Raw genomic sequence first — 27,340 nt, forward strand, 5'->3', positions numbered from 1 at the left:
TGTTTTTAAAGCCCATTAGGAGATGCATGATTAGGACATGACTGAAAGCAATTACCGTGCCTCTCATTCGTCTGCTGATCAAGTTGCGACTTGGAAAGCAGTTTCCACGTGGGGGAGGGATGCCAGGGAACCAACCAGTGGCCTTGACGCCATTTTCCAAGGGGCGCTGAGGGTGAGCTCAGGGCTGGCGAATGCCTGGGGGATGCCATCAGAGGCCTCCATCAGCAGCACCCGCCCCTCCCCAAGACCCATAAAAGCCCAGACGGCCCGAGGCTCCCCAGATGCCCCGTCTTCTCCATCCCCTTTCACGCGCACTCGTGTCGAGAGCTCTCCTCGCCAGCCTCGCTCAGCCACCATGTCCAGGCAGTCCAGCATCACCTTCCAGACCAGCAGCCGCAGGGGCTTCAGCACGGCCTCGGCCACCACCCCTGCCACCGGCCGCTCCCGCTTCAGCTCCGTCTCCGTGGCCCGCTCCACGGGAGGCAGCGCGGGGCTGGGAAGGATGAGCAGCGCTGGGGTCGGCTTCGGGAGCCGCAGCCTCTACAACCTGGGGGGCACCAGACGGGTCTCCATCGGGGGGTGCGGCGGCAGCTTCCGGAGTGGCTTTGGCGGCAGGGCCAGCAGTGGGTTTGGGGTCAGCAGTGGGTTTGCCTATGGAGGCGGAGCCGGAGGAGGCTATGGGGCCTCGGGCTTCCCCGTCTGCCCGGCTGGAGGCATCCAAGAGGTCACGGTCAACCAGAGCCTCCTGACTCCCCTCAACCTACAAATCGACCCCTCCATCCAGCGGGTGAGGAAAGAGGAGAGGGAGCAGATCAAGACCCTCAATAACAAGTTCGCCTCGTTCATCGACAAGGTGAGCCGGGGAGCTGTATCCGTGCCATTGGTTTGGGGCAGCAGGAGCTCTCGGACAGGCCCCCACCAGGAGCCCTGTGGAAGAACCATCCACTGGACAAGTCCCTTGCAAGTGGGGCCAGATTGCTCTGCAGGTCTTTGTGGAACTTTCCCTCATCCTCCCCTGGGAGCCACCGGCTGGTTCAGCCAACACTGAGGGAAGAGTTAACTTGTTCTCCACAAGAGTTTCCACTGAGCAAACTAACCTAACCCAGAGCAAGTGTTGTCCAGACCCCTCAACCCAAGAGTAGAGTCTCTAAAGAGACCTCTGAGCCGAGCACACCAATGCTACGGAAGTCCCAGAGAACTGTGCAGGTAGCTGCAAGGGCTTTCTCATTTCGATTTGGAGATGTCAGTTATATAGCTGACAGATGGGTATCAGGTGAAAAGTGTATTTTTCTTCTCTCCCTTATTAACTGCAGTGTCTGGCTCTGCCTCCCCAGTTTCTCAAGATTTCATGCTCCCTCCCTCCAGGTGCGGTTTCTGGAGCAACAGAACAAGGTCTTGGAGACCAAGTGGGAGCTCCTTCAAGAGCAGGGCTCCAAGACTGTGAGGCAGAACCTGGAGCCCTTCTTTGAAGCCTACATCAATGACCTCCGCCGGCAGCTGGACAGCGTCACCACTGAGAGGGGCAGGCTGGACGCTGAGCTGAGGAATATGCAGGATATCGTGGAAGATTTCAAAGTCAGGTAAGTGGGAGATGGGCTCCTGGTCACACACAGTCATCCCAGGACTCCTTTTTATAAGGACCAGCTAGGTGCAAGGGAGCAAATGCCAGTGCCAGCAGGGAGATTTGGAACAGCAGTCAATATCCCGTGAGATGAAGACAGCCTGGTGGAGGAGAACAAAGGGACGCTCATCTCTTGCGTCAGTGTTAACAAGAAGCCTATTTTAATCTGTCCACATGACCACAAAGGGATATCTGCATCATCTAACACAACATTGCTACTCTGGAAAGCATAATAATATTTCACAGTCAAAATATTCTTTAGCTCTGCTGGACATAGGCTCTACTATTGAAATGGTGCATTTCCAGGGCAAATGCTTGAGTGTAAACAAGGCAGTCCTCCTACGGGAGGCAAAATTTCACTGGCCATCATCCAGGCTGCAGTACCTGAGGTATCCAACAAAAAGGGATGGTCCTCCCTAACCCTTTAGCTGGCTTAACCTTGGTTTCTGAGGTGGAGCTACTCCTACTTACTAAAAGCATACTGCTCACACAGCTGCTCTGAGGTTCAGTGAAAATACATCAGAATATGCCAGAACAGTTTCCTGAACAGACAAACTTTACCCCATAAAATTAAGTATTGTTTTCTTTAGAGAGAGAGAGACAGAGTAAACTGGGAAGCACGGGCAAAGGGAGAGAGAAGAGAGAATCTTAAGCATACTCCATGCTCAGTGCAGAACCCAAAATGGGGCTCGATCCCACAACCCTGGGATCATGATCTGAGCCAAAATCAAGAGGCAGACAGTCAACCAACTGAGCCACCCAGGCACCCCTAGCCCACAAATTTTTTTAATGATTGTAATTATGCATCTCTAAGATGTTGGAGTTGTATAAGTACATATTTCTATTCCTACAAGTTCCATGCTCACCTTCTAGTCTTAAAAAAGAAAAAAGAAAAAAAATTCTGGCAGAAGAAATGATTCCCCTTTTATAGAGGGAGAAATAGAGGTTAAGTGAATCACCTGAAGTCACACACAGGTCAATGGAAGAGCTGGAAAGGCTTAGATGTCTCTTAACTCTTGCTACACCAGAAGCAAGGGAAGATTGCAGACTGTAAGAATTCAATAGAACACTTGCTCAACATCACGCCCCCTCTCCTCTGTGCCTACAGGTATGAGGATGAAATTAACAAGCGCACTGCTGCTGAGAATGAGTTTGTGGCCCTGAAGAAGGTAGGTGGAAAAGTCACTCAATGGAAAAGATTCAAAACTGAATCTTGAAGTATGGGGTGACTCAACCTTTGGGACTCCCAAGAAATGTCACATAACCCTTGACAGTATCTGGAGAGCTCAAATCTGCCAAAAGGCTCCCTCTGTATTTATGGTCCCACTGACTCTACTTGGGTTTCTGTTAGCTCAGGGAACTCAAGCCCCCATTCTCTGCAATCACCCACCCCAACCCCAAACCTCAGACTCAGAGTTTGTTCAAATCCAACTGAAGGGCCAGGGAGAAGTCCATCTAACTTCTGGAGTCACTGCTTGGGGCCATGGTGTCAGAGAAGGATCCTGTGCTTTTGTTCTAGGATGTGGACTCGGCCTACATGAACAAGGTGGAACTGGAAGCCAAGGTCAACTCTCTGACAGACGAGATCAACTTCTTACGGATGCTCTTTGAGGCAGTAAGAGCCTGCAAATCTTTTTGTCCCTCCTAGGTCTGGAGCCTCAAAGGAAAAAGGTGCTGCAGAGGATGTTATCTATATAGGGACACCACCCAGCATCTTGCCCCAGAGGTTCCAAGATGGGGCTTGGGTGATTGTGGGGACGTGGAAGAACTGCTTGAAATCTTGCCATATTAAATCCTACCCCAGCTCTGAGGCTTCAAACCTCCACACCACAGCATAGCAAAATAGTAGTGCTGATTCTTGAATCCCAGGTCCCTGGGTAGCATTCCCAAGGAATTAAGACCCACCTGTCTCTTTCCCCTCCCAGGAAAGTTCAAAAAGGTAAACTGCCCCTCAGCTCATTGGTTGGGGTGCTCCTTGCCCTCTGAAGATGCCTCATTCTGGGCACTGCTACTGTGAAGGCAGAGACCTGGGTCTTTGAAGGGGAGAGAGAAGTAGGGGTGATTAAGTCATACTGTACAGGGGGGTAACAAGGTCCAAAAACTCACTCTGTCCTAAAGAAACCTTTTATGCTAGCATATCAATCAGCATGTCATATTCAGCTCAGTATAATTTGGACCAGAGAACATTGATACACCCTTCATACCCAAGGAAAACACACAGGTAGGTCTTGAGAAGCTATGCTGGGGGACACACCCCCATCACACTGATCTGTGATCCAGAAACTTCTCAGAGATTGGCATGGGAGTCCCTAAATGGCTGTGAGTGCCCAAGGAAGGGTTGGAAGAATCTCTCCCAGGGATGCCAAAGAAGGGACTCCTGACCTAGATGGATAGTCAGTTGTGTGATTTCATGATCCCTCCTTTTCATGCCCTGGTGATGCTGAGTTTACTGGCTCTGCAGGAGCTGTCCCAGATGCAGACCCAGGTCAGTGACACATCTGTGGTCCTGTCCATGGACAACAATCGCAGCCTTGACTTGGACAGCATCATCGCTGAGGTCAAGGCCCAGTATGAGGACATCGCCAACCGCAGCCAGGCCGAGGCTGAGTCCTGGTACCAGACCAAGGTGAGTGTGGGAACCTCTATGATAGGTTCCAGGACTAGTGTTATCAGAAGCCCCCAGTAGGCATCTAACCATTAATCGCAAGCCTCAGGAAATACGTGAGCATTTCTGTTTCTTTCAATGTGCCAGAAGTGTCTGATGCTATGCAAAGTCCACCTGAAATGCATATGGAAATCCAAACATACACATTAATATGTGGTCAGGCAATGTTGGGTGCTGAGGACAGCCATCATCCCCACATCACTTATGATGTGGTTGGGGCTGGATGAGACTCCAAGACACCCAAGAAATAGTCATAAAGCTATTTCTAAATGGCTTATTTATTCAACACGTATATATCAAGCAGGATTACAGAGTTGTAACTAAGTAAACTGCAAACAGTTCATTTCTGGTCTGAGATACCATGAAATAAATGGGAGGGGGGTCAAGGAAGAGAAAAGACCATGTTAGTAAACAGCCTCCAAGAAGAGGTGGGTCTTCAGTCTGTTTGGAAGCATCCAGGGACAATAGATTGTCAAGGATGGGGATGGTATTTAAGGCTGAACAAGCAGACCTGTGAGGCCAGAAGGCACAAATGAGGACTTTGCCAAGAAGAGAGGATGTATCAGGAAGAAGGGGAATGCGAAGACCACAGAGAGCTACTGTCCAAAGTCACAGATGGCTAGAAGAAGATTTGACTTTGGAGGGTATAGTAGACTGGATAGCCCGATCCATGAGATCAACTCCCTGCCAAATCCAGATCCTTTTCAGGCTCAGCTGCTCACTTGCACGTGGCTTCCATCCTTGGCCGCACACTGTGCTTTAGCCCCTATCACTGCAACGTGGTAGGAAAGGAGAGGGTGGCAGGTGGCCAGGATGCACAGTGTGGAGGCAGAGACAGACAGCGAGTGGAGGCGGGATGCATTTAAGTTGAAGTTTAGAGTAGTTGAAATTTACAGTAAACAATTCTCTGTGGGTGGGGCCACAAAGTTCCCTTTAACAGTGTGTATCTAGAAACAGAGCAGCTGGGCCACGTAGCACTTTCAAAGCCCAACAGATCTTCATTCCATCAGGGGCTCTTCTCCTTGGGAAAGGTGTGGGCAAGAAAACAAGGGGTGTTTGTTTCTCCTAAATGAGTGCACCCTGGGTATGAGCTACCAGATGGAGAGCTCCCTGCAATGAGAGACTTTGTTACAAAGTCTTCAGAACTGTGCCCCCAGCCCAGCTCCATCCAACAAAGAATCCCTGCAGCACACCCCTCCCCCAGCACTGACATCTGGAGGGCTACCCAAATTCATGGTCACATTGGTCTGGATGTACGCCCCGTGACTGAAATCCTCCAGTAAAGTGACCAAGTTGCCTTCCCGTTCCTAGAGCTCACCATGCTCCTTCCTGCTTCAGGGTCTTCACACAGACTATTTCCCCTGTCTGGAATGTTCTCTCCCAGCCTGTGACTTAGGTCACTCCTTCCTATCTTTCAACACACAGCTTGAGCACCCTCATCATTGGAAGGACTTCCCTGGCCCCATCCTTACAACTACCATATCTGGGTCAGATTTTTTTGTTACACCCCCTGTTCATTTCCAAAGGGGAACTTTATCCCAGTTTGGAAATATCAATTCAATAATATGCCAATTTAATTAATGTCTCTCTCCCCCAATAAACTGTGAGCAAGGGTCTGATTATGCTCTCCTTGATATTCCCAGAGCCTAGCACATGCCTGGCAAGTAGATGTGCCTAAGAAATAGCACCCAAATGAATGAGTGAGGGAATGGGCGAATGATCAGTGAATGGGTAGGCCTGCTGGTGGCACTGAGAGCCAGGCTGTGCACACAGGGAATGCCCAGCCCAGGCATTTGATGAAGCGACTGAGTCTGCTTTAATTCCATCAGTACGAGGAGCTGCAAGTCACGGCGGGCCGGCACGGGGATGATCTCCGCAACACCAAGCAAGAGATCTCGGAGATGAACCGGGTGATCCAGAGGCTGAGAGCTGAGATCGACAGCGTCAAGAAGCAGGTGGAGTTGGGGCAGAACTTAGAGCCCCTTGCACACTCATTTCTCCCAAATCATTCTGCCAATCTTCTAGGACTCCTGCCCACACTTCCAGGGGCTGTCCGTAAAGCTCACGGCTTCCTCCTTTTCTTACAGTGTTCCAGCCTGCAAACGGCCATTGCTGACGCAGAACAGCGTGGAGAGCTGGCCCTCAAGGATGCACGAGCCAAGCTAGTAGAGCTAGAAGAGGCGCTGCAGAAGGCCAAGCAGGACATGGCCCGGCTGCTGAGGGAGTACCAGGAGCTCATGAACGTGAAGCTGGCTCTGGACGTGGAGATCGCCACCTACCGCAAGCTGCTGGAGGGCGAGGAATGCAGGTGAGGGGCAGATGCACCTGCTCTTTCCAGCTGCTGGAGCATTCCTAGGGGCCAGGGTTGCTGTGGCCCCCTCCTCTTCTGGCAAAGGGAGCAAATTGCAGGTGGAAATGGGCTATGAGAAAGAAAAAAAAAAACAGGCATAATTTCTTTCCAGGCCAGTAATTCATTATTAAGTGCCCTTATTTGAAGTACAAATGTTTTGAGAACCCCATAGAATTCTAGGATCTGATCACGTCCTAGGTAACCAAATTCTATCAAAGGAGAAATTGGGGTGTGTAGCAGGTCTGGATATGTGGAGTGAAAGGCTCTGGGCTGAGAATAAATTGTCCCAGGATCCGGACATACAGGCCTACCACGAACTAGCTGCATAACCTTGGGGAAGTCAGTATCGCTTTTCTGGTTCTCAATTTCTTCAGTGTTGGAATAAAGAGACCAAATCATCGGAACCCCAAAGCTCAGGGGGAGCTTTGTGCTCTGCCAATTACCAGCTGTGTGACCGTGGGCAGATTACTTTACCTTTCCATTCCTCACCTGTAAAATGAGGATAAATATAGTTTCTATCTCATGTTATTCAGATGGTTGAAATAAGGAAATGCACATGACGTTTTTGGAATGAGGAACGGTACACAACAAGTGTTCAAATAATCTTAGCAATCACTCAGTTTCGTGGCTGAAGATATGGGCTTTGGACCCAAATGAGTCTGGCTTCAAATCTAGCTCTGTGGTCCTGGGCAACTTAATCAACCTCTCTGAGCTTCCATTTCCCTATCCATCAAACTGAGATCATAATACCTACTTAATGGGGTCATTGAGAGAATTAAACTGCCTAATGTAGCTAACAGTTCCTTTTAATGTGCTAAGTGTGTGTTTATGAATGAATGTCAGTTCTGTCCTTAGCATGTAAAACAAAATTACTATACTTGCTACAATAATAGGCTGATTATTGTTATTGTTATGTTTATGACTCAGACTCCTCTCCACACCTATAATCACCTCAGCACTGCCCAGTGCATGACAACAGTCCATTGTTGAGAGAGAAATCTCCTTGTTCCTTAACAAGCCCTGCCTTTCCAACTGACACTATTGTATGATTAGCTTTAATTTTCTCCAGGTGTCTACCTGGTTTGAACCAAAAAATGTGTCTCTGAGATTACAGGTTTTACTCCTAGGAGCCTCAAACTCCACATTATTTCATTCATTAGATTATTATTTTTAATACTACTAGCATTTAAATAAGTTCAACCTCCATCACTTGTGCAATAAAAATAATAAAGGGTTTTTTAATGCACTTAATTGCAAAAATGTTGTCTCAAATGCCAATAAGCTGCTGGAGATAATAGTAACCTTCCTTCTCCCCCTTCCTCCCAATCAGGCTGAGTGGAGAGGGTGTTTCTCCAGTTAACATCTGTGAGTACGATATCTTCTTGTGTCATTTGGTGTGCATGTGGTTGGAGACAGGGGAGGTGGCATTGGGTGGAAGGGTGGAGGGCATGCATGTGGCATTGGAGGGGACTCCACGAACTGAGTCACATTTGTTAAAATGAGAGCCATATTGGTAGTCTTTTTTATTTTTTAAGAGAGAGTGTGTGAGAGCACTCAAGGTGGGGAGGAGAGGAGAGAGGAAGACAGAGGATTCAAAGTGGGCTCCCCACTGACATCAGAGAGCCCAGTTTGGGGCTGAACTCCTGAACCAAGGGATAATGACCTGAGCTGAAACCACTTAACTGACTGAGCCACTCAGCACCCCTGGAATTTTTTCTTTTAAGCAAGAGTCTTTAACGTCCCTAGTCTAACCTCTTTGCATGGGTTTAGAAGACACACAGCTTCCACCCGCCACCTCCCAGGATTCCACACCTTTCTTGCTGGGAGTGCAGGTCAGAGATGAGCATTCAGTGTGGACAGGACTTATGAAACCCTGGTCTGCCCTCAGCCTTCAGAGGGAGCCTTCACGTTGGGCCCAAGGGCTTTGCCATATGGCAGCCCCTTCCCAGGAGAGGGTGGGGAGAATCCCTACTGCTCAGTTATACTCTGCAGAGCATAACAATAGAAGGTTATCAAGGTTTTCCAAGGCAGTGAGAGCACATAAGACAGGGCATTTGGGTGCCCTTGTTCATGTTCAGGAATAAGGAGGGGTGTTGGCAAGCGGGAACGGCCCAGCACTGTGAAGAGCAGTCATTCACGGAGTTCAGTGCAGGCATCGTGAGGCCAACAGAGATGACTTTTAAGCTTATGAGTGGATATGGTTTTCATTGGTGTGGGATTCACAAAGCAACGATTATATTAACCAATGATTCTAGAAGGCATAGCCATCTACACTATCCAGGGGTCCTCCCTCACTGATATCCTTGTCTACTGGCTCCAGAGACCCTCAAAGCCAGTTTTGGGGATGAATGGTGTAAACTCTAAAGTTTCCTTTCTCTTGAAAGTACCTGAAAGTCTCTGTTTGTTATCTAGGGCCACAACACAGTACCACAAACTGGGTGACTTAAAGCAGAAATGTAGTGTCTCGTGGCTCTGTAGTCTAGCAACTCAACACTGAGGCATCAGCAAAGCCTTGCTCTCTCTGACACCTGTAGGGGGCTCCTTCCTCACCTCTTTCTAGCTTCCGGAGGTGGCCGTCAACTCTTGGTGTTCCTTGCCCTGCATCATTCTGATGCTGTTTCTGTGATCAGCTGGCCCTTTCTCTATGTGTCTGCCTTCACTTGGACTCCTTTCTTCTTCTTATAAGGACACCAGTCATATTGGGGTAGGGCCCTCCCTGATGATTTTCTCTTAACTTGATTCCATCCAGGTCCCATTTCCAAATCAGATTGCATTCACAGGTGTTGGGGATTAAGACTTCAACATATTTTTTTGGAGGACACAATTCATTCCATAACAGAGTCCATTTTTATTTCAGTTTCTGTTCTGAAGAGCCCCAAGTAGGGTACTAAACATTGAAGGTGATGAGTGGTTATAAAAGTTAGGGAAAGACAGGTTGGGGGTAGAATGGGAGCAGAAATGGCTGGCCAGTGGGTCATCTGTCTCTTGGTCTATCAACATGACTCCAGCCCCACTCTGGGATTCAGGGTGTGGGGACTGAGGACACTAAGGGAGGCATGTACATTCCACTTGGGAAGAAGGGAGACATCAGAGCCAGGCCCACAGAGAGAGATGGGGACAGAGGGACAGGGGAATGTGATGGGATCAAAGGGGAAAGCAAGTGAACCAGAATAGCTGCCTGGAAGAGAAAAATCTCCATTAAGTTCTGGAAGAAAAAGTAAGGCACCAGTAGCAGAGGGGAGGCAGGAAGCCATTCCAGACTAGGAATCTGCCTAGCATTACAGCCCAGGGAAAATGAGGCCAAGCATAGGACAGAGATCTCACCAAGTGAGCAGGGAAATTGGAAGGAGGTAGACAGCTACCTGACCAGACAACCCCATCCCCACCCCCTTACCCTCACAGACTTAAGGGCACAAGCCCTGACGCTCAAGGTGTCTTCTTTCCTGCCCTTGATTCTGACAGTGTCTCCTCTCTTCTGTCTGGCAGCTGTGGTCACCTCCACTGTTTCCAGCGGCTATGGCGGCGGCAGTAGCACCGGAGGTGGAAGCCTGGGTCTCGGTGGGGGCAGCAGCTACTCCTTCACCACCAGCACTGGGCACAACCTGGGTACAGGCCTGGGTGGCTCCAGCTTCAGTGCCAGTAGCAGCCGGGGCCTCGGGGGCAGTGGCTCCAGTGTCAAGTTTGTCTCCACCACATCTTCCAGCCGGAAGAGCTACAAGCATTAAGTGCAGCCACCCTGCTCCCTCACCCCTGCCCTGAAGCCTGCCTGCTTGCTGACCTGGCCTGCCTGCACTTGCAGACAGGATACCTGGGTCCTTCTCCCTCTTCTCCCCTCCACAAGCCCCGCCTGTGATGCTGGGAAGGAAGCCTGGGTAAACCCCATTCCCCAACTTAAGCCAGCCTCTGCCCTCCTGGCAGGCCCCACCGTGTTCCTGTTCCTCCGTGTGCCACTGCCCACCCTCCTTCAAGATTCGTATTCAGCTTATCTTGCAGACACCTCCCCCACTTCAGCTCTTCCTTCCTCCTCCCAGATGCAGGGTTAGGGAGTCAGTGTTTTCCAGGCCATCTCAATGCCGGGGTGTCAGCCCCACCTGTCTCATGGTGCTTATGAGCTGCCTGCTAGGAGTGAGACACATCCCCTCCTTGGAATGTGTCTATTAAATGCATGTGGAATGTGTCTGGTGTCCAGCCCTCTCTGTTTGGAATGGAGATGCAGTACCCAGTGCACACCAGACCTTCCCCACTTCCCTCAGAACTGAACATGGTGGACTCGGGAGCTGGGGTGGGATGGAGGGAGCACTGACTGGCTAGACTCCTTCCTGGCCTTTCCGCCCACATCCCACCTCTTGCCGGGATGCCTTCTTTGAGAAGCCCAAGCGCCTGGGAAGAAGCTGTGTCCATCCTCCCCACTCTGTATGTTATTCGGGGCAATACCATCCCTCCCAAAACCAGACTGTTTTCTGAGGACACTGACGTAGGGTGGGTGGCCCAGCTCTCCTCCAGCAAAGGGGCTGATTGTTCCCTGACAGCTTCAAACTTGCAGACCTGAGCAGAGAAATAACAGGCCAGGAGAGGAGTTAAAAGTCAGCCCTGGGGGCAGTGCTTTCACCATACAGAGGAGCCATTTAGGCCCATAATTGCAGGCAGCAGTGAGACATCCAGGAAGCTCCCACATTCCTGAGTTTAGTCTCCTGAGCCGCTCCCATAAGGCCTGAGCCCAGCTTCACCCAGAGTGGGGATGGCCCATGTGGGCTTGGAGGAAGTGGGCTCCAGGGACCACACTAAGGCTGGTAGGAGCAAGGAATGGGGAGTCTGAACCACAGTCAACGAGGGTGCTGTGCAGGAAGCTAAGTGGCAGGAGGGGAGAGGCCATGAGCCAAGACAAGAGGAGATGAGTCTAAAACCAGGAGCGAGAATTAGGAAGGGCTTGGAGGGATGGCAGAAAGAAGAGAAATGACACTGAGAGCAATTGTTAAATGTCCCTGGTCCCCACAGATGAGAGGAAAAGAGGGGACAGGAATTTGGCAAGAGATCCTGCGTCTGCCACCCTCAGATAAGCCACCTCTCTCCCACCAGTGTCAGATGCAAAGATCTGGAGCAGATCTGCTGTCAGACCACCACGCCCTAACATGAGCTCGGCACTCATGAGCCACTTGACCTCAGCCAAGTTTCTCAATGACTTTATGCCTCAATAGCTTCATGAGCAAAACAAGAATAATGACAGCTACCCCTGGTGCTGTGTGATGATTAAATGAGAAGACACATGTAAAGCAGCCACCTATAGTAGCTGGTCAATAAGCATTGGCAATTATTATTCTTGTCATCCACCCTCACAAGGTTATTATGAGAAATCAAGTGACATAATGCTTGTAATGACCGGCCACATGGCCTGGCACAAATGGAATCCTCAGTAAAGGAGGTTTCTTTTCTGTTCCCAGTGACAGGAAGGGCTTAATCAAGCGCTTGGGTTCAGAGTCTAAGACCTGAGAATCCAAAGAGAGGAGCAGCTGAAAAATAGTGGGAGTGTCTACAGCGTGAGCCTGAGAATCTGGTTGGGTGGGGGGCTCAGGACCTGGTCCTAAGCCAGACCTGGACCAGGCCTGGTCCTGCCCTGGGTAGGGTGTTCCCCATGATGATTAGGGGGCAGGAAGATGGGCTGTGACCAGACATGCCATTGAGATGAACTCAACAGAGTGGTCTTTGATGTTCTTTGGCCAAGCCCAGTTCTTGAAAGGCATAAAAGTCAAGGAGAGCCTGGGCTAGCTAAACTTGGAAGGCTCCTCATTCTTTTGATACTTTTGCTCCTCTGTCTCTCTGACACCAGCTCCCGCCATGACCCAACGATCTTCTGTCACCATCAAGTCAGGAGGCACTCGGAACTTCAGTGCTTCCTCGGCCAGCCTCCTCCCAGGCTGCCGGCCCAGCTTCAGCTCTTTCTCTGTGTCCCAGGGTGGAAAGAGCTTTGGGGGCAGCTTTGGGGGTGGCTTCGGGACGAGGAGCCTCCACAGCTTTGGGGGTAGCAAGAGAATCTCCATCAGTGGAAGCTACCGCTCCAACCGGGCCGGCGGTGGGGGTGCTAGCTATGGGCTGGGTATCGGAGGCATGGGCTACAGGGTTGGGGGAGCCTTCGGTGGGTATGGATTTGGAGGCGGGATGATGCCCGGCTCTGGGGGCATCCAGGAGGTCACGGTCAACCAAAGCCTCCTGACCCCCCTCCACCTGGAGATAGATCCCTCTCTCCAACGGGTGAGAAAGGAGGAGAAGGAACAGATCAAGACCCTCAACAATAAGTTCGCCTCCTTCATTGACAAGGTGAGAGGCAAGTGGGGTCCCCACTGGGAAAGTTGCTAGTGCCCAAGGTATGTCTGCTTTCTGTGCTTTTCTGAGGTCAACTGTGACTTGCCCAGGACCTGTGATCCTGGGGGCTGGGGAGACTGCCGGCCAGATGAAGGAGGGAGTGATTTCCCACCTTGTTGAAGTGGGAGCAGAAAAATGTTCATCTCTATACTCTAAAGCTGTCTGACCTGCTGCAAGGACATTGCTCTTTTGATGGATAATGAATGTATGCTTGGTTTAAGATTAGATAGCAAAACGTGATCATTTGGAAGGGAAAGGGACAAAGGAGAGAAAAGTTATGAGTTCGGTTCATGGAAGTAGGCTGAGTCACTTTATCATGTGCAGTTAGTAGGGGCAGTTCCTCCTGTGGTGGCCTCCCTGGTGATTTGAGTATGTCTGGGAAGCTGAGTGGCTGGCAAGGGGCCAGCTTTCCCACCTTTCCTCTGGTGAAAGCTAAGCTGTGATGTCAGCCCTGAGTGCACCTTGCTGGATGCCTGGACTCAAGGATTTCCCCAAGTCCAGGGAAAGAAACTATTTTGTTTTGCACCACCACCAGTTCACACCCAAGCTGGTTGCTTTTGTCTGGGAAGAACCAGTTCAAGGATCTGGAAAGAAGAGTGCTAGACTCTTCTAGCCCAGTCTCTACTGCTAAGAGAATGTTCCTGAACTTCTTGGGCCTCAGTTGGGTTGGACAGACGGACTCCAAGGTGACTGTGCAGGTCTAACACGCTATGAAATGCTTCATCATATGGTCCCAGATCTAACCAAAGGGATTGTTGAGACAGTGTTTCTTGAGTTTTATCACCCATGTCACCCCACTTGGCCTAGGGTTTGCACCAACAAGTGTGAGATTTCCAGGAAGTGGCTCGGAGGGGAACATGTGGGCCCTCCTTTGCTTGGTTTATCTGGAGAGGATCTGGGGAAAAGGGGATGTGATAGGGAGGGACTTGAAGTCAGGATTGCCCTCTGACCTCTGACAACAGAGGAGAAAGGAAGGAAGGGGAAGTAGGGTGTTTGTTAGAGGATCTCTGTAGGCACGCTGCCATCTCCTCTGTTTGGGAGGCTCTTCTGTTCCTTCATTCTGAGGCTGTGTGTCATTCGAGCTGCACCCAATGGAAGGACTTTGTTTAGGGAGAAAGTATTCGCACATTCCCAGGGCTGCCTCCCAGACAGAGGAGCAGATGAGTGCAACTTAAGAAAACCAAATTAGTAGCACAAGACCACAAGGGACCTGAGCACAGAAGGGGCTTGTCAAGGCCACACAACTGGCTGGTGATATGTCTGGGATCTGCCTAGGTCCCCTCAATGTGACGTTAGAGTGACCCCTTTCAGCATTTTTGGACCATAAGGGCAGTTGAATTCAGATTCTAGATCTAGAGAAATCACGTAAGAAAGGAAATGGAATTTTTACATTTTCTGCCAAGAACCTCCTGCCCATTTAAAGGGAATCAAAATCCCACCCAGGAACAAGGTGGTGGAGTGTTCTTTCCTTCAGCTACCACACATCAGCATGGCTTGCTGTATGTATGAATTCTAGCCCCTCTGGTCCTAATCTTACTTCTCCTATCTCCAAACCAAGCCACCACCTGCCTCCCAGGCCACCAACATTTGGGTGGCTCTCTACATTTCAGGCTCCTTCCAGGATGAGGAGGAGGAACCTGCCACCTGGACTCCAAGTTCTTACAGGGCTTCCCTTCACTTTTTAGGGGGAGGGGCAGTCCTGTATCCCAGAGCCCTCTGGGGAGGCTGCACAGGGCAGCCCTCACAGTTTCTCTTTTCTGGCTGGGGCAGGTGCGGTTCTTGGAGCAGCAGAACAAGGTCCTGGAGACCAAATGGAGCCTCCTGCAGGAGCATAAAATCACCAGGGCCAATATTGAGCCCATGTTTGAAGCCTACATCAGCAACCTGAGGCGGCAGCTGGACTGCCTGGGTGGAGAACGGGTGCGGCTGGAGACGGAGCTCAAGAACATGCAGGATGTGGTGGAAGACTTCAAGAACAAGTGAGTAGACCCTCTACCAGCTCCTGGGAGTTCCCTGCCCTGAGGCTCCTGGGAGGTCTTTGCTCTCCAGAAGTGTCCTGTCCAGCGGGGAAAATGGACACATACTCAGGGCAGTGAGGTGGAATTAGCAAAAGCACAGAGACCCTATGGTCAAGAATGTTAAGGTTCTGGGGAGGGGTGGGGCTATAGGTGGTAGTAACTGACATGGTCACAGAGAGCAGGATTTGTACAACAACCTAGTAAACTCTGGAGACGAGGAAAGTAAGGCTCTGAGATAGCAACTGCTTTATCCAACGTGATACAATTGACAACTTGTGAGTTGGGAATTAAACCCCTAGAATCTCACCATCACATTTGTTCCACTCCGTCCCATGGCTGACTTGCACAATGTTTGGGCATCCACCCCAACCCTGGCCAAGGCCAGAAACAAAGCAAAAGGAGACATATCTGTTGCCTCCTCCACGGAACCACACACACACACAAAAACACACACACACACACCACTAAATATGATGGCATGCTCATGCCTATAGTTTCAAGCAGCTCCTTATTTTTATTGTTTTAATTTGTTTCTGATGTTCTTGGCCCAAACAAAGTAAGAGATGGAGTTCTGGTTATGGTTTGTATAATGTAATGAGAGTTCAGATCTAAGTTGAGTTGAAATGGTAGACTGACCCACATGTGGCTACTTTAATAAATTAATTAAAATTCTGAAAAAATTTGAACTTTTGCTCCTCAGTCACACTAGCCACATTTCAAGTGTTCAGTTGCCCATGTGGCTAACGGGCTCCAGAGTGGATGCAGATATATCACATCTGTATCATCGCAGAAAGTTCTACTGGACATCACTATAGACTCTAGAGTCAGTGGATTTAGAATCTTGGCTCCACTACTTACAAACTGAATGACTTCAGACTCTCTGAACCCTGTTTCTTTGTCTGTTGAAGGGGGTGTTAATAGTGCCCACCTCATAGGGGCTAAGAATATTATATCAAAACTTGCACGTGAAATACTTGGTGGGGTGTCCAGTGCCTGGCACATAGTAAGTTGTTGATAAGTGTTAAATATTTTTATTATATGGATGATTAGATACAGGCAAGAGAAGCAAGTGCAGATGGTTAATTTATAATATGTATGCAAACATGGAGTAACAGTGTTTCAGTCCAAGAAGGCTTCCCAGAGGAGGAGATAGAAAGGTGGAGAAGAAGAGAGACACAGGGGAGAACTCTGGGGGGGGGGGGGTTGTCAGTTGAAGAGCATGCTCTTGGCTAATGGACAGCCATGCTCCTGTAGCAGGCATCTAAGAGTTCCATGCAGGGAGAGTGACTGTGAGTTGGAAAATATAGAAGACAAGAACAGTTTATGGAGTTAGGTCAAGAAAACATGTTCGGACTTAATTAAAAGGCAGCAGGAGGAAGCAATAAGGAAAGCCACAGCTGTTTTCCCAGAGGACTTGGGAAAAGGCACAGTATTGAAGATTCAATGGCAGGAAAGCGCTTTCCTCAGATCCTACTGAACAGCAGAGGCAACATCAAAGCGGGGAGATTCTGTACTTGTACATCATGCGAGATAGTACTTGGTGGTTGTAAAAAATTAGGGACAAGCCATTCATAGATGAGAAAAAGCCTCTGAGAGGTTAAATGACCTGCCCCGGTTTACTCAGCTGGTAGGTGGAGGAGATAAAGCCCCAACCCAAGGTGCTCAAGGTGCTAATAGGGTGGGGTTCACTGATGCTCAGGAGGGTTGGGGAGGAAATGGATCACCTAGAGCAGAAGGGGAGTTTCCTTCCCAGAGGCCAGTGTCCCCTGGGACGGGGAGTGGGGCTGCTGTCTAGGGCCAAACAGAAGAATGAGAAACCTGGGCAGGTACGGGTGGGAGGGCTTCTATTAGCCTGGAGACTGCTTCCTCTCCGTGGTTCCATGCAGCTAAGAACAGAGCAGCAAGGCAACATGAGGGCGACCCGGGCTGCAGGAGCCAGCCAAGGCCTGGGACTGTCCGCCTTGGGCCAGACCATCCTCTCCCTTCCTCCCTTCTGTTTGGCTTGGGGCAAGACCAGGGGGTGAAAAAGGAAGCACGCTGGCCTCTCTGTGGAACGTCAGCACTGTAAAGAGCAAAGCCGTGAGAAAGGTGACCTCAGAAGGAATGAAGGGTGGCTCTGCTTTCTTGCTGCTTTGGATTTGAGTTTTGTTTGGGCAGAGATTGTTGTGTGATTGATTTGGGATGCAGAGGGGTGGGGGGGACATGTGGGACGGGGGAGCCATGCTCCAGTAGCACATTTTATGTGTCTGTTCTGGAGACCCACACTCTCTACCCACCTACAGCCCCCACTGTTTGATCTCAAGCCCAGGAACCTGCTCCTAACACCAATCCACTTTTTAAAAATTTATTTAAATTGGCATACAATATTACATGAGTTTCAAGTATTCAACATGTTAATTGCATATTTTTATGTATTACAAAATGGTCACCTTGACAACCCACTTCTTGATCCTTCCCGTAGGTACGAAGAAGAAATCAACAGGCGCACAGTGGCAGAGAATGAGTTTGTGGTTCTCAAGAAGGTAAGGGGACAGGGCTACTCCCTCCTGATGCCAAGGCCCAGGTAGCCCCTTCTGGCAGTGACAGTTGCCACTGAAGCCAGTGGCCTTACAAGTTTTAATTTGTGCAACTAATTTTTGAAGCAGGTTTTATTTTATTTTTTTATGTTTATTTTTTTTTTTAAAGAAAGGGGGAGAATGTGTGTGGTGTGCACATGTGCTTATGTGGGTAGGGGAGGAGTAGAGAGAAAGGGAGAGAAAATCTCAAACAGTCTCCATACTGTCAGTGCAGAGCCAAACACGGGGATCAATCCCTGAAACTGTGAGATCATGATCTGAGTCAAAATTAAGAGCCAGACCCTTAACCGACTAAGCCACCCAAGGGCCCCAAAGCAGGTCTTACTTTAGAAGTGAGAAAACTCAGCAGCACCTGAGTGGTTCAGTTGGTTAAGCACCTGACTTTGGCTCAGGTCATAATCACCACTGTTCAAAATCACCACTGTTTGTGAGTTTGAGCCCCTTGTCGGGCTCTGTGCTGACAGCTCGGAGCCTGGAGCCTGCTTTGGATTCTGCGTGCGTGTCTCTCTCTGCTCCTCCCCTTCATTCACACTCTGTCTCTCTCAAAATTAAATAAACATAAAAAAATTTTTTTTAAAAGAAGTGAGAAACCTCAGACTCAGGCAGTTTAAGTAAGTTGCTGAAGTTTACCCAGATCGTCAGAAGTGAGTCAGGATCTGTGACTCCAAAGTCCCAGCTGTAAATCATGACACGGGTTCCTCCCCATGTGGAGTCCCTGTGGGGAGAAACAAGCAAAATGGGCCCTGTGCTGAGCTAAGTTAGGCTTAGTCCAGGACATCAAGTCAGGCTCAGGAGGACAGGGGCAGGACAGGGATCAGCTCCCTGGAGTTATGGACCTTCCTGCTCAGCGGGGGCAGGAAGAGGGCGGGGAAAGCAGCCAAAGCAGGGAGAATGGAGCAGCAATGTGTAAAGTGCGGGAAGGAGCTGAGAGTGTGAGGAAGGTGGGAGTCCACAGAGGGCCTGGGGAGAAGCTGGAAGAGCCTAGAGGCAGCAGTGGCCCAAGGACCCAGGATGAGGTTGACCTGACCACATGAAGGTGACATAAGAGATCTGTTCGTGTGGCACCAGCTGATGAACAGGTGGGCATTCTCCAAGAGCCCTGGTCCCCACAGAGTCTGGGCCCTCCTGCAAGTTCCACCCCATAGCCTAGAACAAAGAAGTGTCCTCATCCCTGGGAGCTGAAGTTCTCCAACCTAACTCCCAGTCAGAGAGGCTGGCCGACCCACGAAGGATGGGATTCAGAGTGACAGCATGTTCTGTTCCCAGGACGTGGATGCTGCCTACATGAACAAGGTGGAGCTGGAGGCCAAAGTGGATGCCTTAATGGATGAAATTAACTTCCTGAGAGCTTTCTATGATGCGGTAAGCAGTGCCAGGTGCTCCCCCAACAAGTGTTGGAGTCTGGGGTCCTGGGCTGGGCGCAGAGCCTGCCGACTCCTTCCTTCATCTCCTCTCTGCTCTCCACCCCATCCCTGGGTTGGAATTTATGGAACAGATGTTGCCTTCCCTACTAAAGAACAAAATGAGGTTCCCTAGGGCAGCTTGGGGGTCAGGTGAGATAAGAATTCAACCTTGACCATTTGGACCAAACATGCTGTTGGTCAGACAGCACTCCCTGTCATTGAATTATGTGTGATTTCCATAGACGTATCTGAGCAACCTGGCTCACCCAGTCCAGCTCAAATGTATCAGCTACTCTTCCTAGAGAGGCTGCAAGATGATGCAATTTCACAAACCAGGTGGCAATTAGTGAGCCCCGGGGTGCTTCTAGAAGCACACAGCACAACTGCCTTGTTCTCCCGAAGACACATACTGTCATGCACTGCTGTATGCCAGATACTGTTCTAGAGGCTATAGGGGCAGTGCTGAGCAGACACAACAAAGCACCTACATTCTTGGAGCTTCTATTACAGTAGGGGAGACAGGCAGCACAGAAAGGATCGAAAACTATACCATTTAAAGCATAGTAGGGGCAATGAAAAGAAACAACAAGGAACCAGAGCAGGTAGGAGGTGGGTGATATTTGAAGAGAAACCGAAGAACTGAGGATCCAGGAATGCCAGGAGGAGGCCATGGTGGCTGGAGGAGAGTGAGTGAGGTAGAGTGGTAGAGAAGGGGTCAGCAATGTCAAGGCAGGGGAGCAGGGTGCATTGTGTGCCTCCAAGTATGCCTGGTAAGGACAGGTGATAAGCCTGTGCATTGCATATGTTTGGTGACCAACAGAAGTTGGTCATGTTCTGGGAGCAAGAGCATGGGACCCATGTCTTTGGACAGGTTCAATGACCACCCCGCTGTCCACGTAGGGCAAAGACACATCATTTTTCTCTGTTAACTCACTTCAGTGCTGACAGCAGCAAGCATGTGGGCTGAGAAAACCCCACCCCCACCACCATCCCTGAGCTAGGTCAACTACCAGGAAAACTACTTGGGAAAAACAGATTGTGAAACAACAATGAAATAATAATTTCTTGAAGCAGGAAGTAGATGAACCAATGATTAATAAACAAAGGAAAAGAATATCTTCACTTAGATTTGTGCTTTGGACCAATGATTTGCAGGTTTCAAAGTATGTCAGAATCTTCTAGATATCTTGTTAAAACACCGGTTCTGACTCAGTAAGTCAAGGGTAGGACCCAAAATGTTGGACTTTGAACAAGTTCCTAGATGCTGCTGCTGCTGCTGCTGGTCTGAGGATCCCATTTTGGGAACCACCACCTTAAATGATTCCGGAAAGTGATCATTAACAAATTGATTGTGGTTTACCTCTTCAAAAGCCATCTTATGTGGACATGACTTGATTTAATCCTCAGAGAAAGCATATGAAGCAATCTAGGACGAGCCCCTCAGAGACTCAGAGAAGCCATCTAACCTGCTTGGCAGACCCAACACTCGAATGTTTCGTCCCGGTGCCCTTTCTGCTGTCTCAAGCTGATCTCCACTTTCCCATCCCTGAGGAGCAGGGAGGAGCCAAGTTGGGAAATAGGATTGAGATGCATTAGAGTTTCTGGCTCCTTCTGACTCAGTGAAAGGCTGTGTTTTCTCAGAACATGAGACATCCTGGCACTGACAGGTCACAGCAAGGTGCGCTCCCTTGATAGTGGGAGTGACTTCTGGAGAGTGCTGGCTAGAGTTACAGTGCGGCTGCTCCTTGCGTGCAGATGAGGTGACCATAAAGCTCTGGTATAAACTCAGTGACCTCCCTAATATCCATCCCAGCCCTTCGGGCCTGAACAAGGTGCTGCACCCCAACAGTGCAAGTGAGGTCCTTGGTGCCAGGGTCTGTTCCCCTGGCCATCGTCTCCCAACAAACACACACACCCTGCTTCAGCTCTTCCTTTTGGGCCCCATTACAGGAGCTGGCTCAGCTTCAGGCCCAGGTCTCAGAAACCTCTGTGGTCCTGTCCATGGACAACAACCGCAAGCTGGACCTGGACAGCATCATCTCTGAGGTCAAGGCCCAATATGAAGACATCGCCAACCGCAGCCGGGCTGAGGCCGAGTCCTGGTACCAGATCAAGGTAAGGCGTCAAGGTCAAGTCCATGAAACAATCTTATAGAACTGAGATTTCAAAGTCGAATTAGGTAAGAGCCTTTTCCTCTCAGGCATTTCAGTCTGATGGGGTCAAAGGGATATGCATTCAGCCTGGGACTTACCCTCTATTTGGAGCACCCCTTGGGTAGCACTGTCAGGATCTAGGAGAACAGCCAGATAAAGGCAGGAGGTGGTGAGTCCTCTGCCAGGGAGGAGGATGGACATACTTCCAATGCCCTGTGGAGGACAGCAGGGGACAGCTGGATGGTACCACCCATTAGTGCCAGCAGGAGCGAGAGAGGGAAGGTGGGAACAAGAGCAAGACTCAGCTTCCTGGACCCAGAGAAGAGAGGTTCAGCTGTCAGCAGCTGAGGGACGGAGAGCAAAGGCTGGACACGGGCCACCCGATAAGACCTTCCAGGTTAGAGTTGGGTGGGGGTCACAAATATGAAAAGAGCTTAAAAATCAGAGAGTGACAGGCATGCCTGCATGCTGCTGAGCTTCTGAGGATAAGACCCCTGATATGAAGGGCAAACAGTGAAAGACCAGGCACAGGCAGGAAGGGGCAGCTGTGGGGTGGAGTCTGCGGACATGGAGAGTGAGGGGCAGAGCCAAGAGCAGAGTGCAGATGGGCTGGGCAAAGGGGGGTGCCACCAAGCAGCACGTGGGAAGCCTGTTGGGCCCTGGGAAGCCACGGCCATCTCTCCTCTGGCCTGATGGCCCCTGCCTCTTGATTCTCCTGCCCCCAGTATGAGGAGCTGCAGCGGTCTGCTGGCCGCCATGGCGACGACCTCCGCACCACTAAGATGGAGATCTCTGAGCTGAACCGCGTGATGCAGAGGCTGCGCTCTGAGATCGATAACGTGAAGAAGCAGGTAGGGCTGAGCTCTCAGCAAACAGCTCATCCATGCACCTGCCCACTGGCAGACCTGAGCCTGGTCCCAACTCAGCGCATGCATGGAGAAGCCTCCCCAGATGTGTCACTGTCCAGGAATGGAACTGTGCGGTCTCCTGGCACTCCAGGGATGTCAGGACCCTCTTTCTCCTGTAGAAAAGGGTTTTTCCTCTGGGAGCATATAGGGCAAAACTATCCAGAGACATGTGGCATTGGAAAGGACCACCCCCCCAAGATCATTTTATCCATTATAGTTAAGTCTCCAAGGAGGACAGAGATTTTACTCTTATTTTTATTTTTTTTTTGTTTTAATTGTTAATGTTTATTTACTTTTGAAAGAGAGAGAGACAGAGCATGAGTGGAGGAGGGGCAGAGAGCTAGGGAGAATCAGGATCCAAAACAGGCTCCAGGCTCTAAGCTGTCAGCACAGAGCCCGATGCGGGGCTCGAATTCACAAACCACGAGATCATGACCTGAGCCGAAGTCAGACGCTCAACAGACTGAGCCACCCAGGTGCCCCAATTATTTTTACAGGTGATGATGCTCCAACCTCCTTTGCATGAAATCCATTTCAGGAAATCCTCCCATGTTTTTAACCTAAAACGCACATCTTACTGCATTGTCTGTGGGCAACCTCACAAACCCCTGTGTGCTCCTGGCAGTGTACCACACTCCAGAACGCAATCGCTGATGCTGAGCAGCGCGGGGAGCTGGCCCTCAAGGACGCCAAGCACAAGCTGGCTGAGCTGGAGGACGCCCTTCAAAAGGCCAAGCAGGAGATGGCCCGGCAGCTGCGTGAGTACCAGGAGCTCATGAACGTCAAGCTGGCCCTGGACATCGAGATTGCCACCTACCGCAAGCTGCTGGAGGGCGAGGAGTGCAGGTGAGAGCCCCTCCACCACCACGGCTCAAACAGGTGCCACTAGGGCACCAAATGCCAGACACCAAGAGCCCCACAGTGTCAGGCCCCAGACAGAAATTCCAAGGGCAGAAATGAGGTTAAAATGCAGCTGCTCCCCAGATGTGCCCTACGGCCTCAGCCTCTCCCATAGTTCCTATTGGACGCATGGCCGAGGATCAGGGTGACAGGCGTCAGAAAGAGGTGGCCCATGACTACCTGGGAGGCCATAAGCAGGGCTGTTCCTGCCCAGACCCATGACAAATGATGCCACACTGCAGATGAACCTCAGGAGCTCTGTGTTTGCCCAGAGATACCTACAATCCGACTGCCCCTCTCTAGTGAACACATGTCCTTCCCCATTTCTTTATGTACCTTTACTTGATCTGTCTTCTAGATTCCCCTCACAGAGTCATATTAGCTAGATGAACAAAAGGCTTGCTAAGCACAGGGCCTGGGCACCCAGTAAGCACTCTGTGCTGATAGCTATTAATACAAAGAGCCCTTCAACTTCTCAGCAAATTAAATGTCTCTTTCTCTTCCCACCTGCAACAGACTCACTGGGGAAGGTGTCGGACCTGTGAACATCTGTGAGTAAATGTCTTGGGGTAATAGAAAAGCAGGAGTCAAAACAGAAGCAGTAGCATCGCTCCCAGGGATTTGGTGATAGATGCGGGCAGGGAATGTCATTAAGACCCTCCTAAGGGCTCTGTGAAGACCCTTCTCTTCTTTGGCCTTTCCTTGCTGAGGGGGTCAAGAGAGACTTGTGGTGATACCTCACCCCCATGGTCAGTCCCAGTGGGGTCACATGTCTGCAGGAAGGACTCCACCCTGGCCTCAGAGGACCTGAGCTATAGGACAGGACAGACAACTCATAGAGTGATGGGTTAGCTAGTTCTGGCAGGAATTCAAACTCACTCAACTAACAAAAAGCTACTCAACTGGTTAAATGGAAAGAAGCATACCTAGAATTGAAGCAAATTAATTGAACAAGTAGAGCAGTGACTGACTCCAGTGACTGCCTCGGCTCACAGAGGGGAGAGCAGGAAGAATCATCTCACAGAATAGCCGAGCAGGATGAGGGGACTTTCAGGCAGCACTGAGTCCTGGGCATGAGTAGTAGAGTCTCCTTGGCCTCCATGTGGCTTGGACTGCACGAGGGAGGCCAGAAACCCAGGATGGAGAAAGCTTAAACCCAGCTGATAAAAAGGATGGGTATGCTTCACCCAAAGAAATGGACATGCAGAGGGGGGGTCAAAGAGGCATCTTCAAATGTTTGACGGGCGGTGAGGAGCCGCATCCCTAGGTAGTGGGCTCCCCATCACCGAATGTATTTGAGCAGTTACTATGACCCATTGCCTTTGGTGATGTGGCATAGGTGATTCCAACTGGGAGAAGTTCATCTAGATGAACATGCCTTTGGGCCTGTTCCAGTAGGGAGCCCGGATCCTGCCCGGGATGGGGTATTCATGCTCCATGCGATAGGGGAGGCCTGTGGAGAGCAAGAAGGAGCACAGCAGATGTGACCCTGGGCAGGCTGCTTGATGTCTTTGAGCCTCCATTTTTCCTCTGTGAAGCGGAGGCAGTGGTCGTAATGGTGAGATCAAAGTGCTCACAGCTGTGAAGGTGCTTTGAAAATTGCGCTGTCCTGCAATTGGAATGCTCACTGTGGGGCAGCGTGTGACTGGATGGCGAGTCCCTGCCCATCCCCACCCCCAGGAGGGAGCCCACCTGGGCTGAGAGCCAGGGAGGGGGGCCTTGGGGACCCAGAGGAGACCACCAGCATGCCCTGTGCCTTCTCTCCACAGCCGTGGTCTCCTCCACCGGGGGCACAGGCTACAGTGCGGGCGGCGGTGGCCTCTGTGTGGCCGGAGGCGGCTACAGCAGCAGCCTAGGCTATGGCGGGGGCAGCAGCTTCAGCTCCACCAGTGGCCGCAGCATGAGCGGCAGCAGCTCCAGTGTGCGCATCATCTCCAAGACGTCGTCCACCAAGAAGAGTTACCGGAGCTAAAGAGCCCTGCGCACCTCGGCTGCCCCGTCAAGGCCCCTGATGCCCAGCCCTAAGGCCTGCCGCTTTGCTGATACCCCATGCACACTATCAACACCCAGAGGCGAGGGGAGTGGCCTGTGAGTTCTAAGGTCACCTTGTCCATCCCTCTGTCCCCAGACTGGTCCCCACAGAGGTATCCCCCCCTTGCCCCTCATCCTAGATCCATCCAGGGTCCCCAGGCATCCAATCCAACTAATGCTGACTCAATCGCTCTGTGCCAAGACCTGGGCTGGGACTTTGCTTGTCAGTGGCTTCCAGAGCAAGGGTGAAATAGGGTCTTCCTCTCCCCAACAGAGCCGGATCTACTGCACCCACACTCCTTTACGGGGTAGGGGTGAGTTTAGGATTGAACTTGGTGCCCCCAAAGAAGTTGAGTGTAATCTAGGCCAGAGTCCACACGTGTGTGCTCTCTCACCGCACACAGAACCCTCTCCTCCAGGCCCCCTCACACCAGGGAATGTTGCCAACCTGGCCGGCATATTGTGTCCTCACCTCCTTCTTGTCCCCTCCCAGCCCCCAGCCACTTCCCCTGAGAACTCCTACCATCAGAATATTGGAATAAGAAATCAACACCACACAAAATATTACCAACTCAATCATTCGTGCTAGGATAGAATAGTTTTATCAAGAACCCCAAAGCTCTCCATGGCCCGGGACTATGTTCCCTGATCGTTCAGAGCCAAATGCCTTCCAAATTGGCCTCAATGAAGCCAATATTAGAATTACCGCCCCACACAGAACTGCCCTGCTGCTGAGTGGGAGGGAGGCAGGCTCACACCAGGCCATGGGAAGGCAGCTAGGCAGAAGATACCCCAGGTAAGGGAGCCCAATTAGCCTGTGTTAGAACTGCCCTTGGAGAATTCCCCTGCGGAATAATCCTCCGGGCTCAGGAGTCTTTCTCCTTCCTCTGTGGTAGCCATGTCTCTTTTCTGGAAAGTTCTCTGTCCTTCTTCTTTTTCTCTTTCCAACTTCTCACCCACCCTCTTTCCTTGTTCTACTCCTCCTCCCCCAGCCTGTGTGACTCCTCTCCCCACCCCTCCTCTCTGCTCCTTTCTTTCTTTTCTCCCTCTCCCATTCATCCCTTTGGCAACAGATCTCTCGCCCCCTTTCTCCTGACCTTTCTTTTTCTATCTCCCTGTCTCTGAAACATCTCCAGTGTGGATTTGCCTGTCCCCAGTTCTGGCTACAACCACAACTTTTAAGGCAGTCCACCAAACCCCTTGCCCCACAGGAAAGGCCTAAGAGGGCAGAGACGAGAGAGGGGCTGCCCTCCCCCTGTGTCTTTCCTCTCTCTCAGAGGATGCTTGCTGGGCCTGTGAAGGAAGCGGAGGTAGGGGAGTGGTGGAAGAGGGGAGCCATGTAGACACAGAGATCTTTCCCTACTTGAGGAGCGGTGAGCCATCCAAACACCTGCCATGGTATTCAAGACCAAAATGCATTCCAAAGGCAGGCAGGGACTGGTTGCCAGCTACGGACATGAAGACAGGAGAGAAAAAGTCAGAAGAAAAGTCGCCCCACTCTGATCGTCTCAAACCCTTCTGAAATGCCTGCTCCCCATGCCTGCTATTTCCTGAAATCGCTTCAATAAAGTGTCACCGAGCTCTCTAGGTCTTGGTGGAGTCTGTGTCCTGTCTCACATTCAGTGGGCAGCCTTGGACCTGGTGTTATCCTGGAGCAGGTGCCTTCCACCCACAACTAATCCCGGAAAGCATCCTACTCTCTGCTCCCAAGCTCTGGTCCTGGGCTCCCGGGAACCCAACACATCATGGCACCGTGCTCCATGAGGGTGGAGGGGTGATGCCCTCCAGTCTGGCTTCTTGATGTCTCCAGCACCTCTAACACTATCCCCTGGGCCCGCCTCTGTGACTCTCAACCGCAGGGTGGAATGGGAATCCCCTTCTTCATCATGCAACAAGACCCACCCCACCCCACCTCTGCCTCCCGCCATTGCCCACGGACCCTTGTTACATCCCTGACCTCCCCAAGCCCCAGTTTCCCTCCCCAGCACTCCAGGACCCAAAGTTAAGACTATGAAAAAGGGAACAGTGTGAAATGTCACCGTTAGACCAAAACTGTGGAGTTCCCGTCTCCTGATGTACAGGTGGGACAGAGAAGACATAAGCATACTGGCAGGAGACCTCCATTCTTTTTTTAAACGTTTATTTATTTATTTATTTATTGTGAGAGGGAGAGCACACGTTGGGGAAAGACACAGAGAGAGGGAGAGAGAGGATCCCAAGCAGGCTCCATGCTGTCAGCACAGAGCCCCATGAGAGGCTTGAACTCACAAACTGTGAGATCACGACTTGAGCCGGAATCGAGAGTGGGAAACTTAACCAACTGAGCTGCTCAGGAGCCCCAGGAGACTCCCCCCCAAC

At 50.8% G+C, this 27,340-nt stretch overlaps 2 protein-coding genes across 2 annotated transcripts; both read left to right on the plus strand.

Moving 5' to 3' along the window:
- The first annotated feature begins 355 nt into the window (after positions 1 to 355).
- LOC120226780 (keratin, type II cytoskeletal 75) lies at positions 356 to 10,361 on the plus strand. The gene is made up of 9 exons (XM_039224946.1): positions 356 to 853; positions 1,366 to 1,580; positions 2,730 to 2,790; positions 3,141 to 3,236; positions 4,083 to 4,247; positions 6,116 to 6,241; positions 6,374 to 6,594; positions 7,967 to 8,001; positions 10,123 to 10,361. The coding sequence occupies exons 1-9, from the start codon at positions 356 to 358 to the stop codon at positions 10,359 to 10,361; spliced, it is 1,656 nt and encodes a 551-aa protein (XP_039080877.1).
- A 2,107-nt stretch (positions 10,362 to 12,468) lies between these two features.
- LOC120226781 (keratin, type II cytoskeletal 5-like) lies at positions 12,469 to 25,981 on the plus strand. The gene is made up of 9 exons (XM_039224947.1): positions 12,469 to 12,948; positions 14,764 to 14,972; positions 17,473 to 17,533; positions 18,854 to 18,949; positions 20,941 to 21,105; positions 21,869 to 21,994; positions 22,677 to 22,897; positions 23,468 to 23,502; positions 24,721 to 25,981. Exons 1-9 carry the CDS (start codon positions 12,469 to 12,471, stop codon positions 24,921 to 24,923), a joined length of 1,596 nt encoding a protein of 531 aa, XP_039080878.1. The 3' UTR covers positions 24,924 to 25,981.
- The last annotated feature ends 1,359 nt before the right edge of the window (positions 25,982 to 27,340 follow it).

Source organism: Hyaena hyaena, unplaced genomic scaffold (assembly GCF_003009895.1).
Source record: "Hyaena hyaena isolate Hyena2069 unplaced genomic scaffold, ASM300989v1 scaffold_1851, whole genome shotgun sequence".
NCBI classification, from domain to species: Eukaryota; Metazoa; Chordata; class Mammalia; order Carnivora; family Hyaenidae; genus Hyaena; species Hyaena hyaena.

What these genes read in the sequence shown, in the direction of transcription:
- LOC120226781 (XM_039224947.1), top strand. Translation starts at nt 12,469, where the DNA reads ATGACCCAACGATCTTCTGTCACCATCAAGTCAGGAGGCACTCGGAAC. An exon ending in GTGGAAGACTTCAAGAACAA is followed by an intron (nt 14,973 to 17,472) that starts GTGAGTAGACCC and finishes TCCTTCCCGTAG; the next exon opens with GTACGAAGAAGAAATCAACA. An exon ending in CTGGAGGGCGAGGAGTGCAG is followed by an intron (nt 22,898 to 23,467) that starts GTGAGAGCCCCT and finishes CACCTGCAACAG; the next exon opens with ACTCACTGGGGAAGGTGTCG.
- LOC120226780 (XM_039224946.1), top strand. Translation starts at nt 356, where the DNA reads ATGTCCAGGCAGTCCAGCATCACCTTCCAGACCAGCAGCCGCAGGGGC. An exon ending in TACGGATGCTCTTTGAGGCA is followed by an intron (nt 3,237 to 4,082) that starts GTAAGAGCCTGC and finishes CTGGCTCTGCAG; the next exon opens with GAGCTGTCCCAGATGCAGAC. An exon ending in TGTTTCTCCAGTTAACATCT is followed by an intron (nt 8,002 to 10,122) that starts GTGAGTACGATA and finishes TCTGTCTGGCAG; the next exon opens with CTGTGGTCACCTCCACTGTT.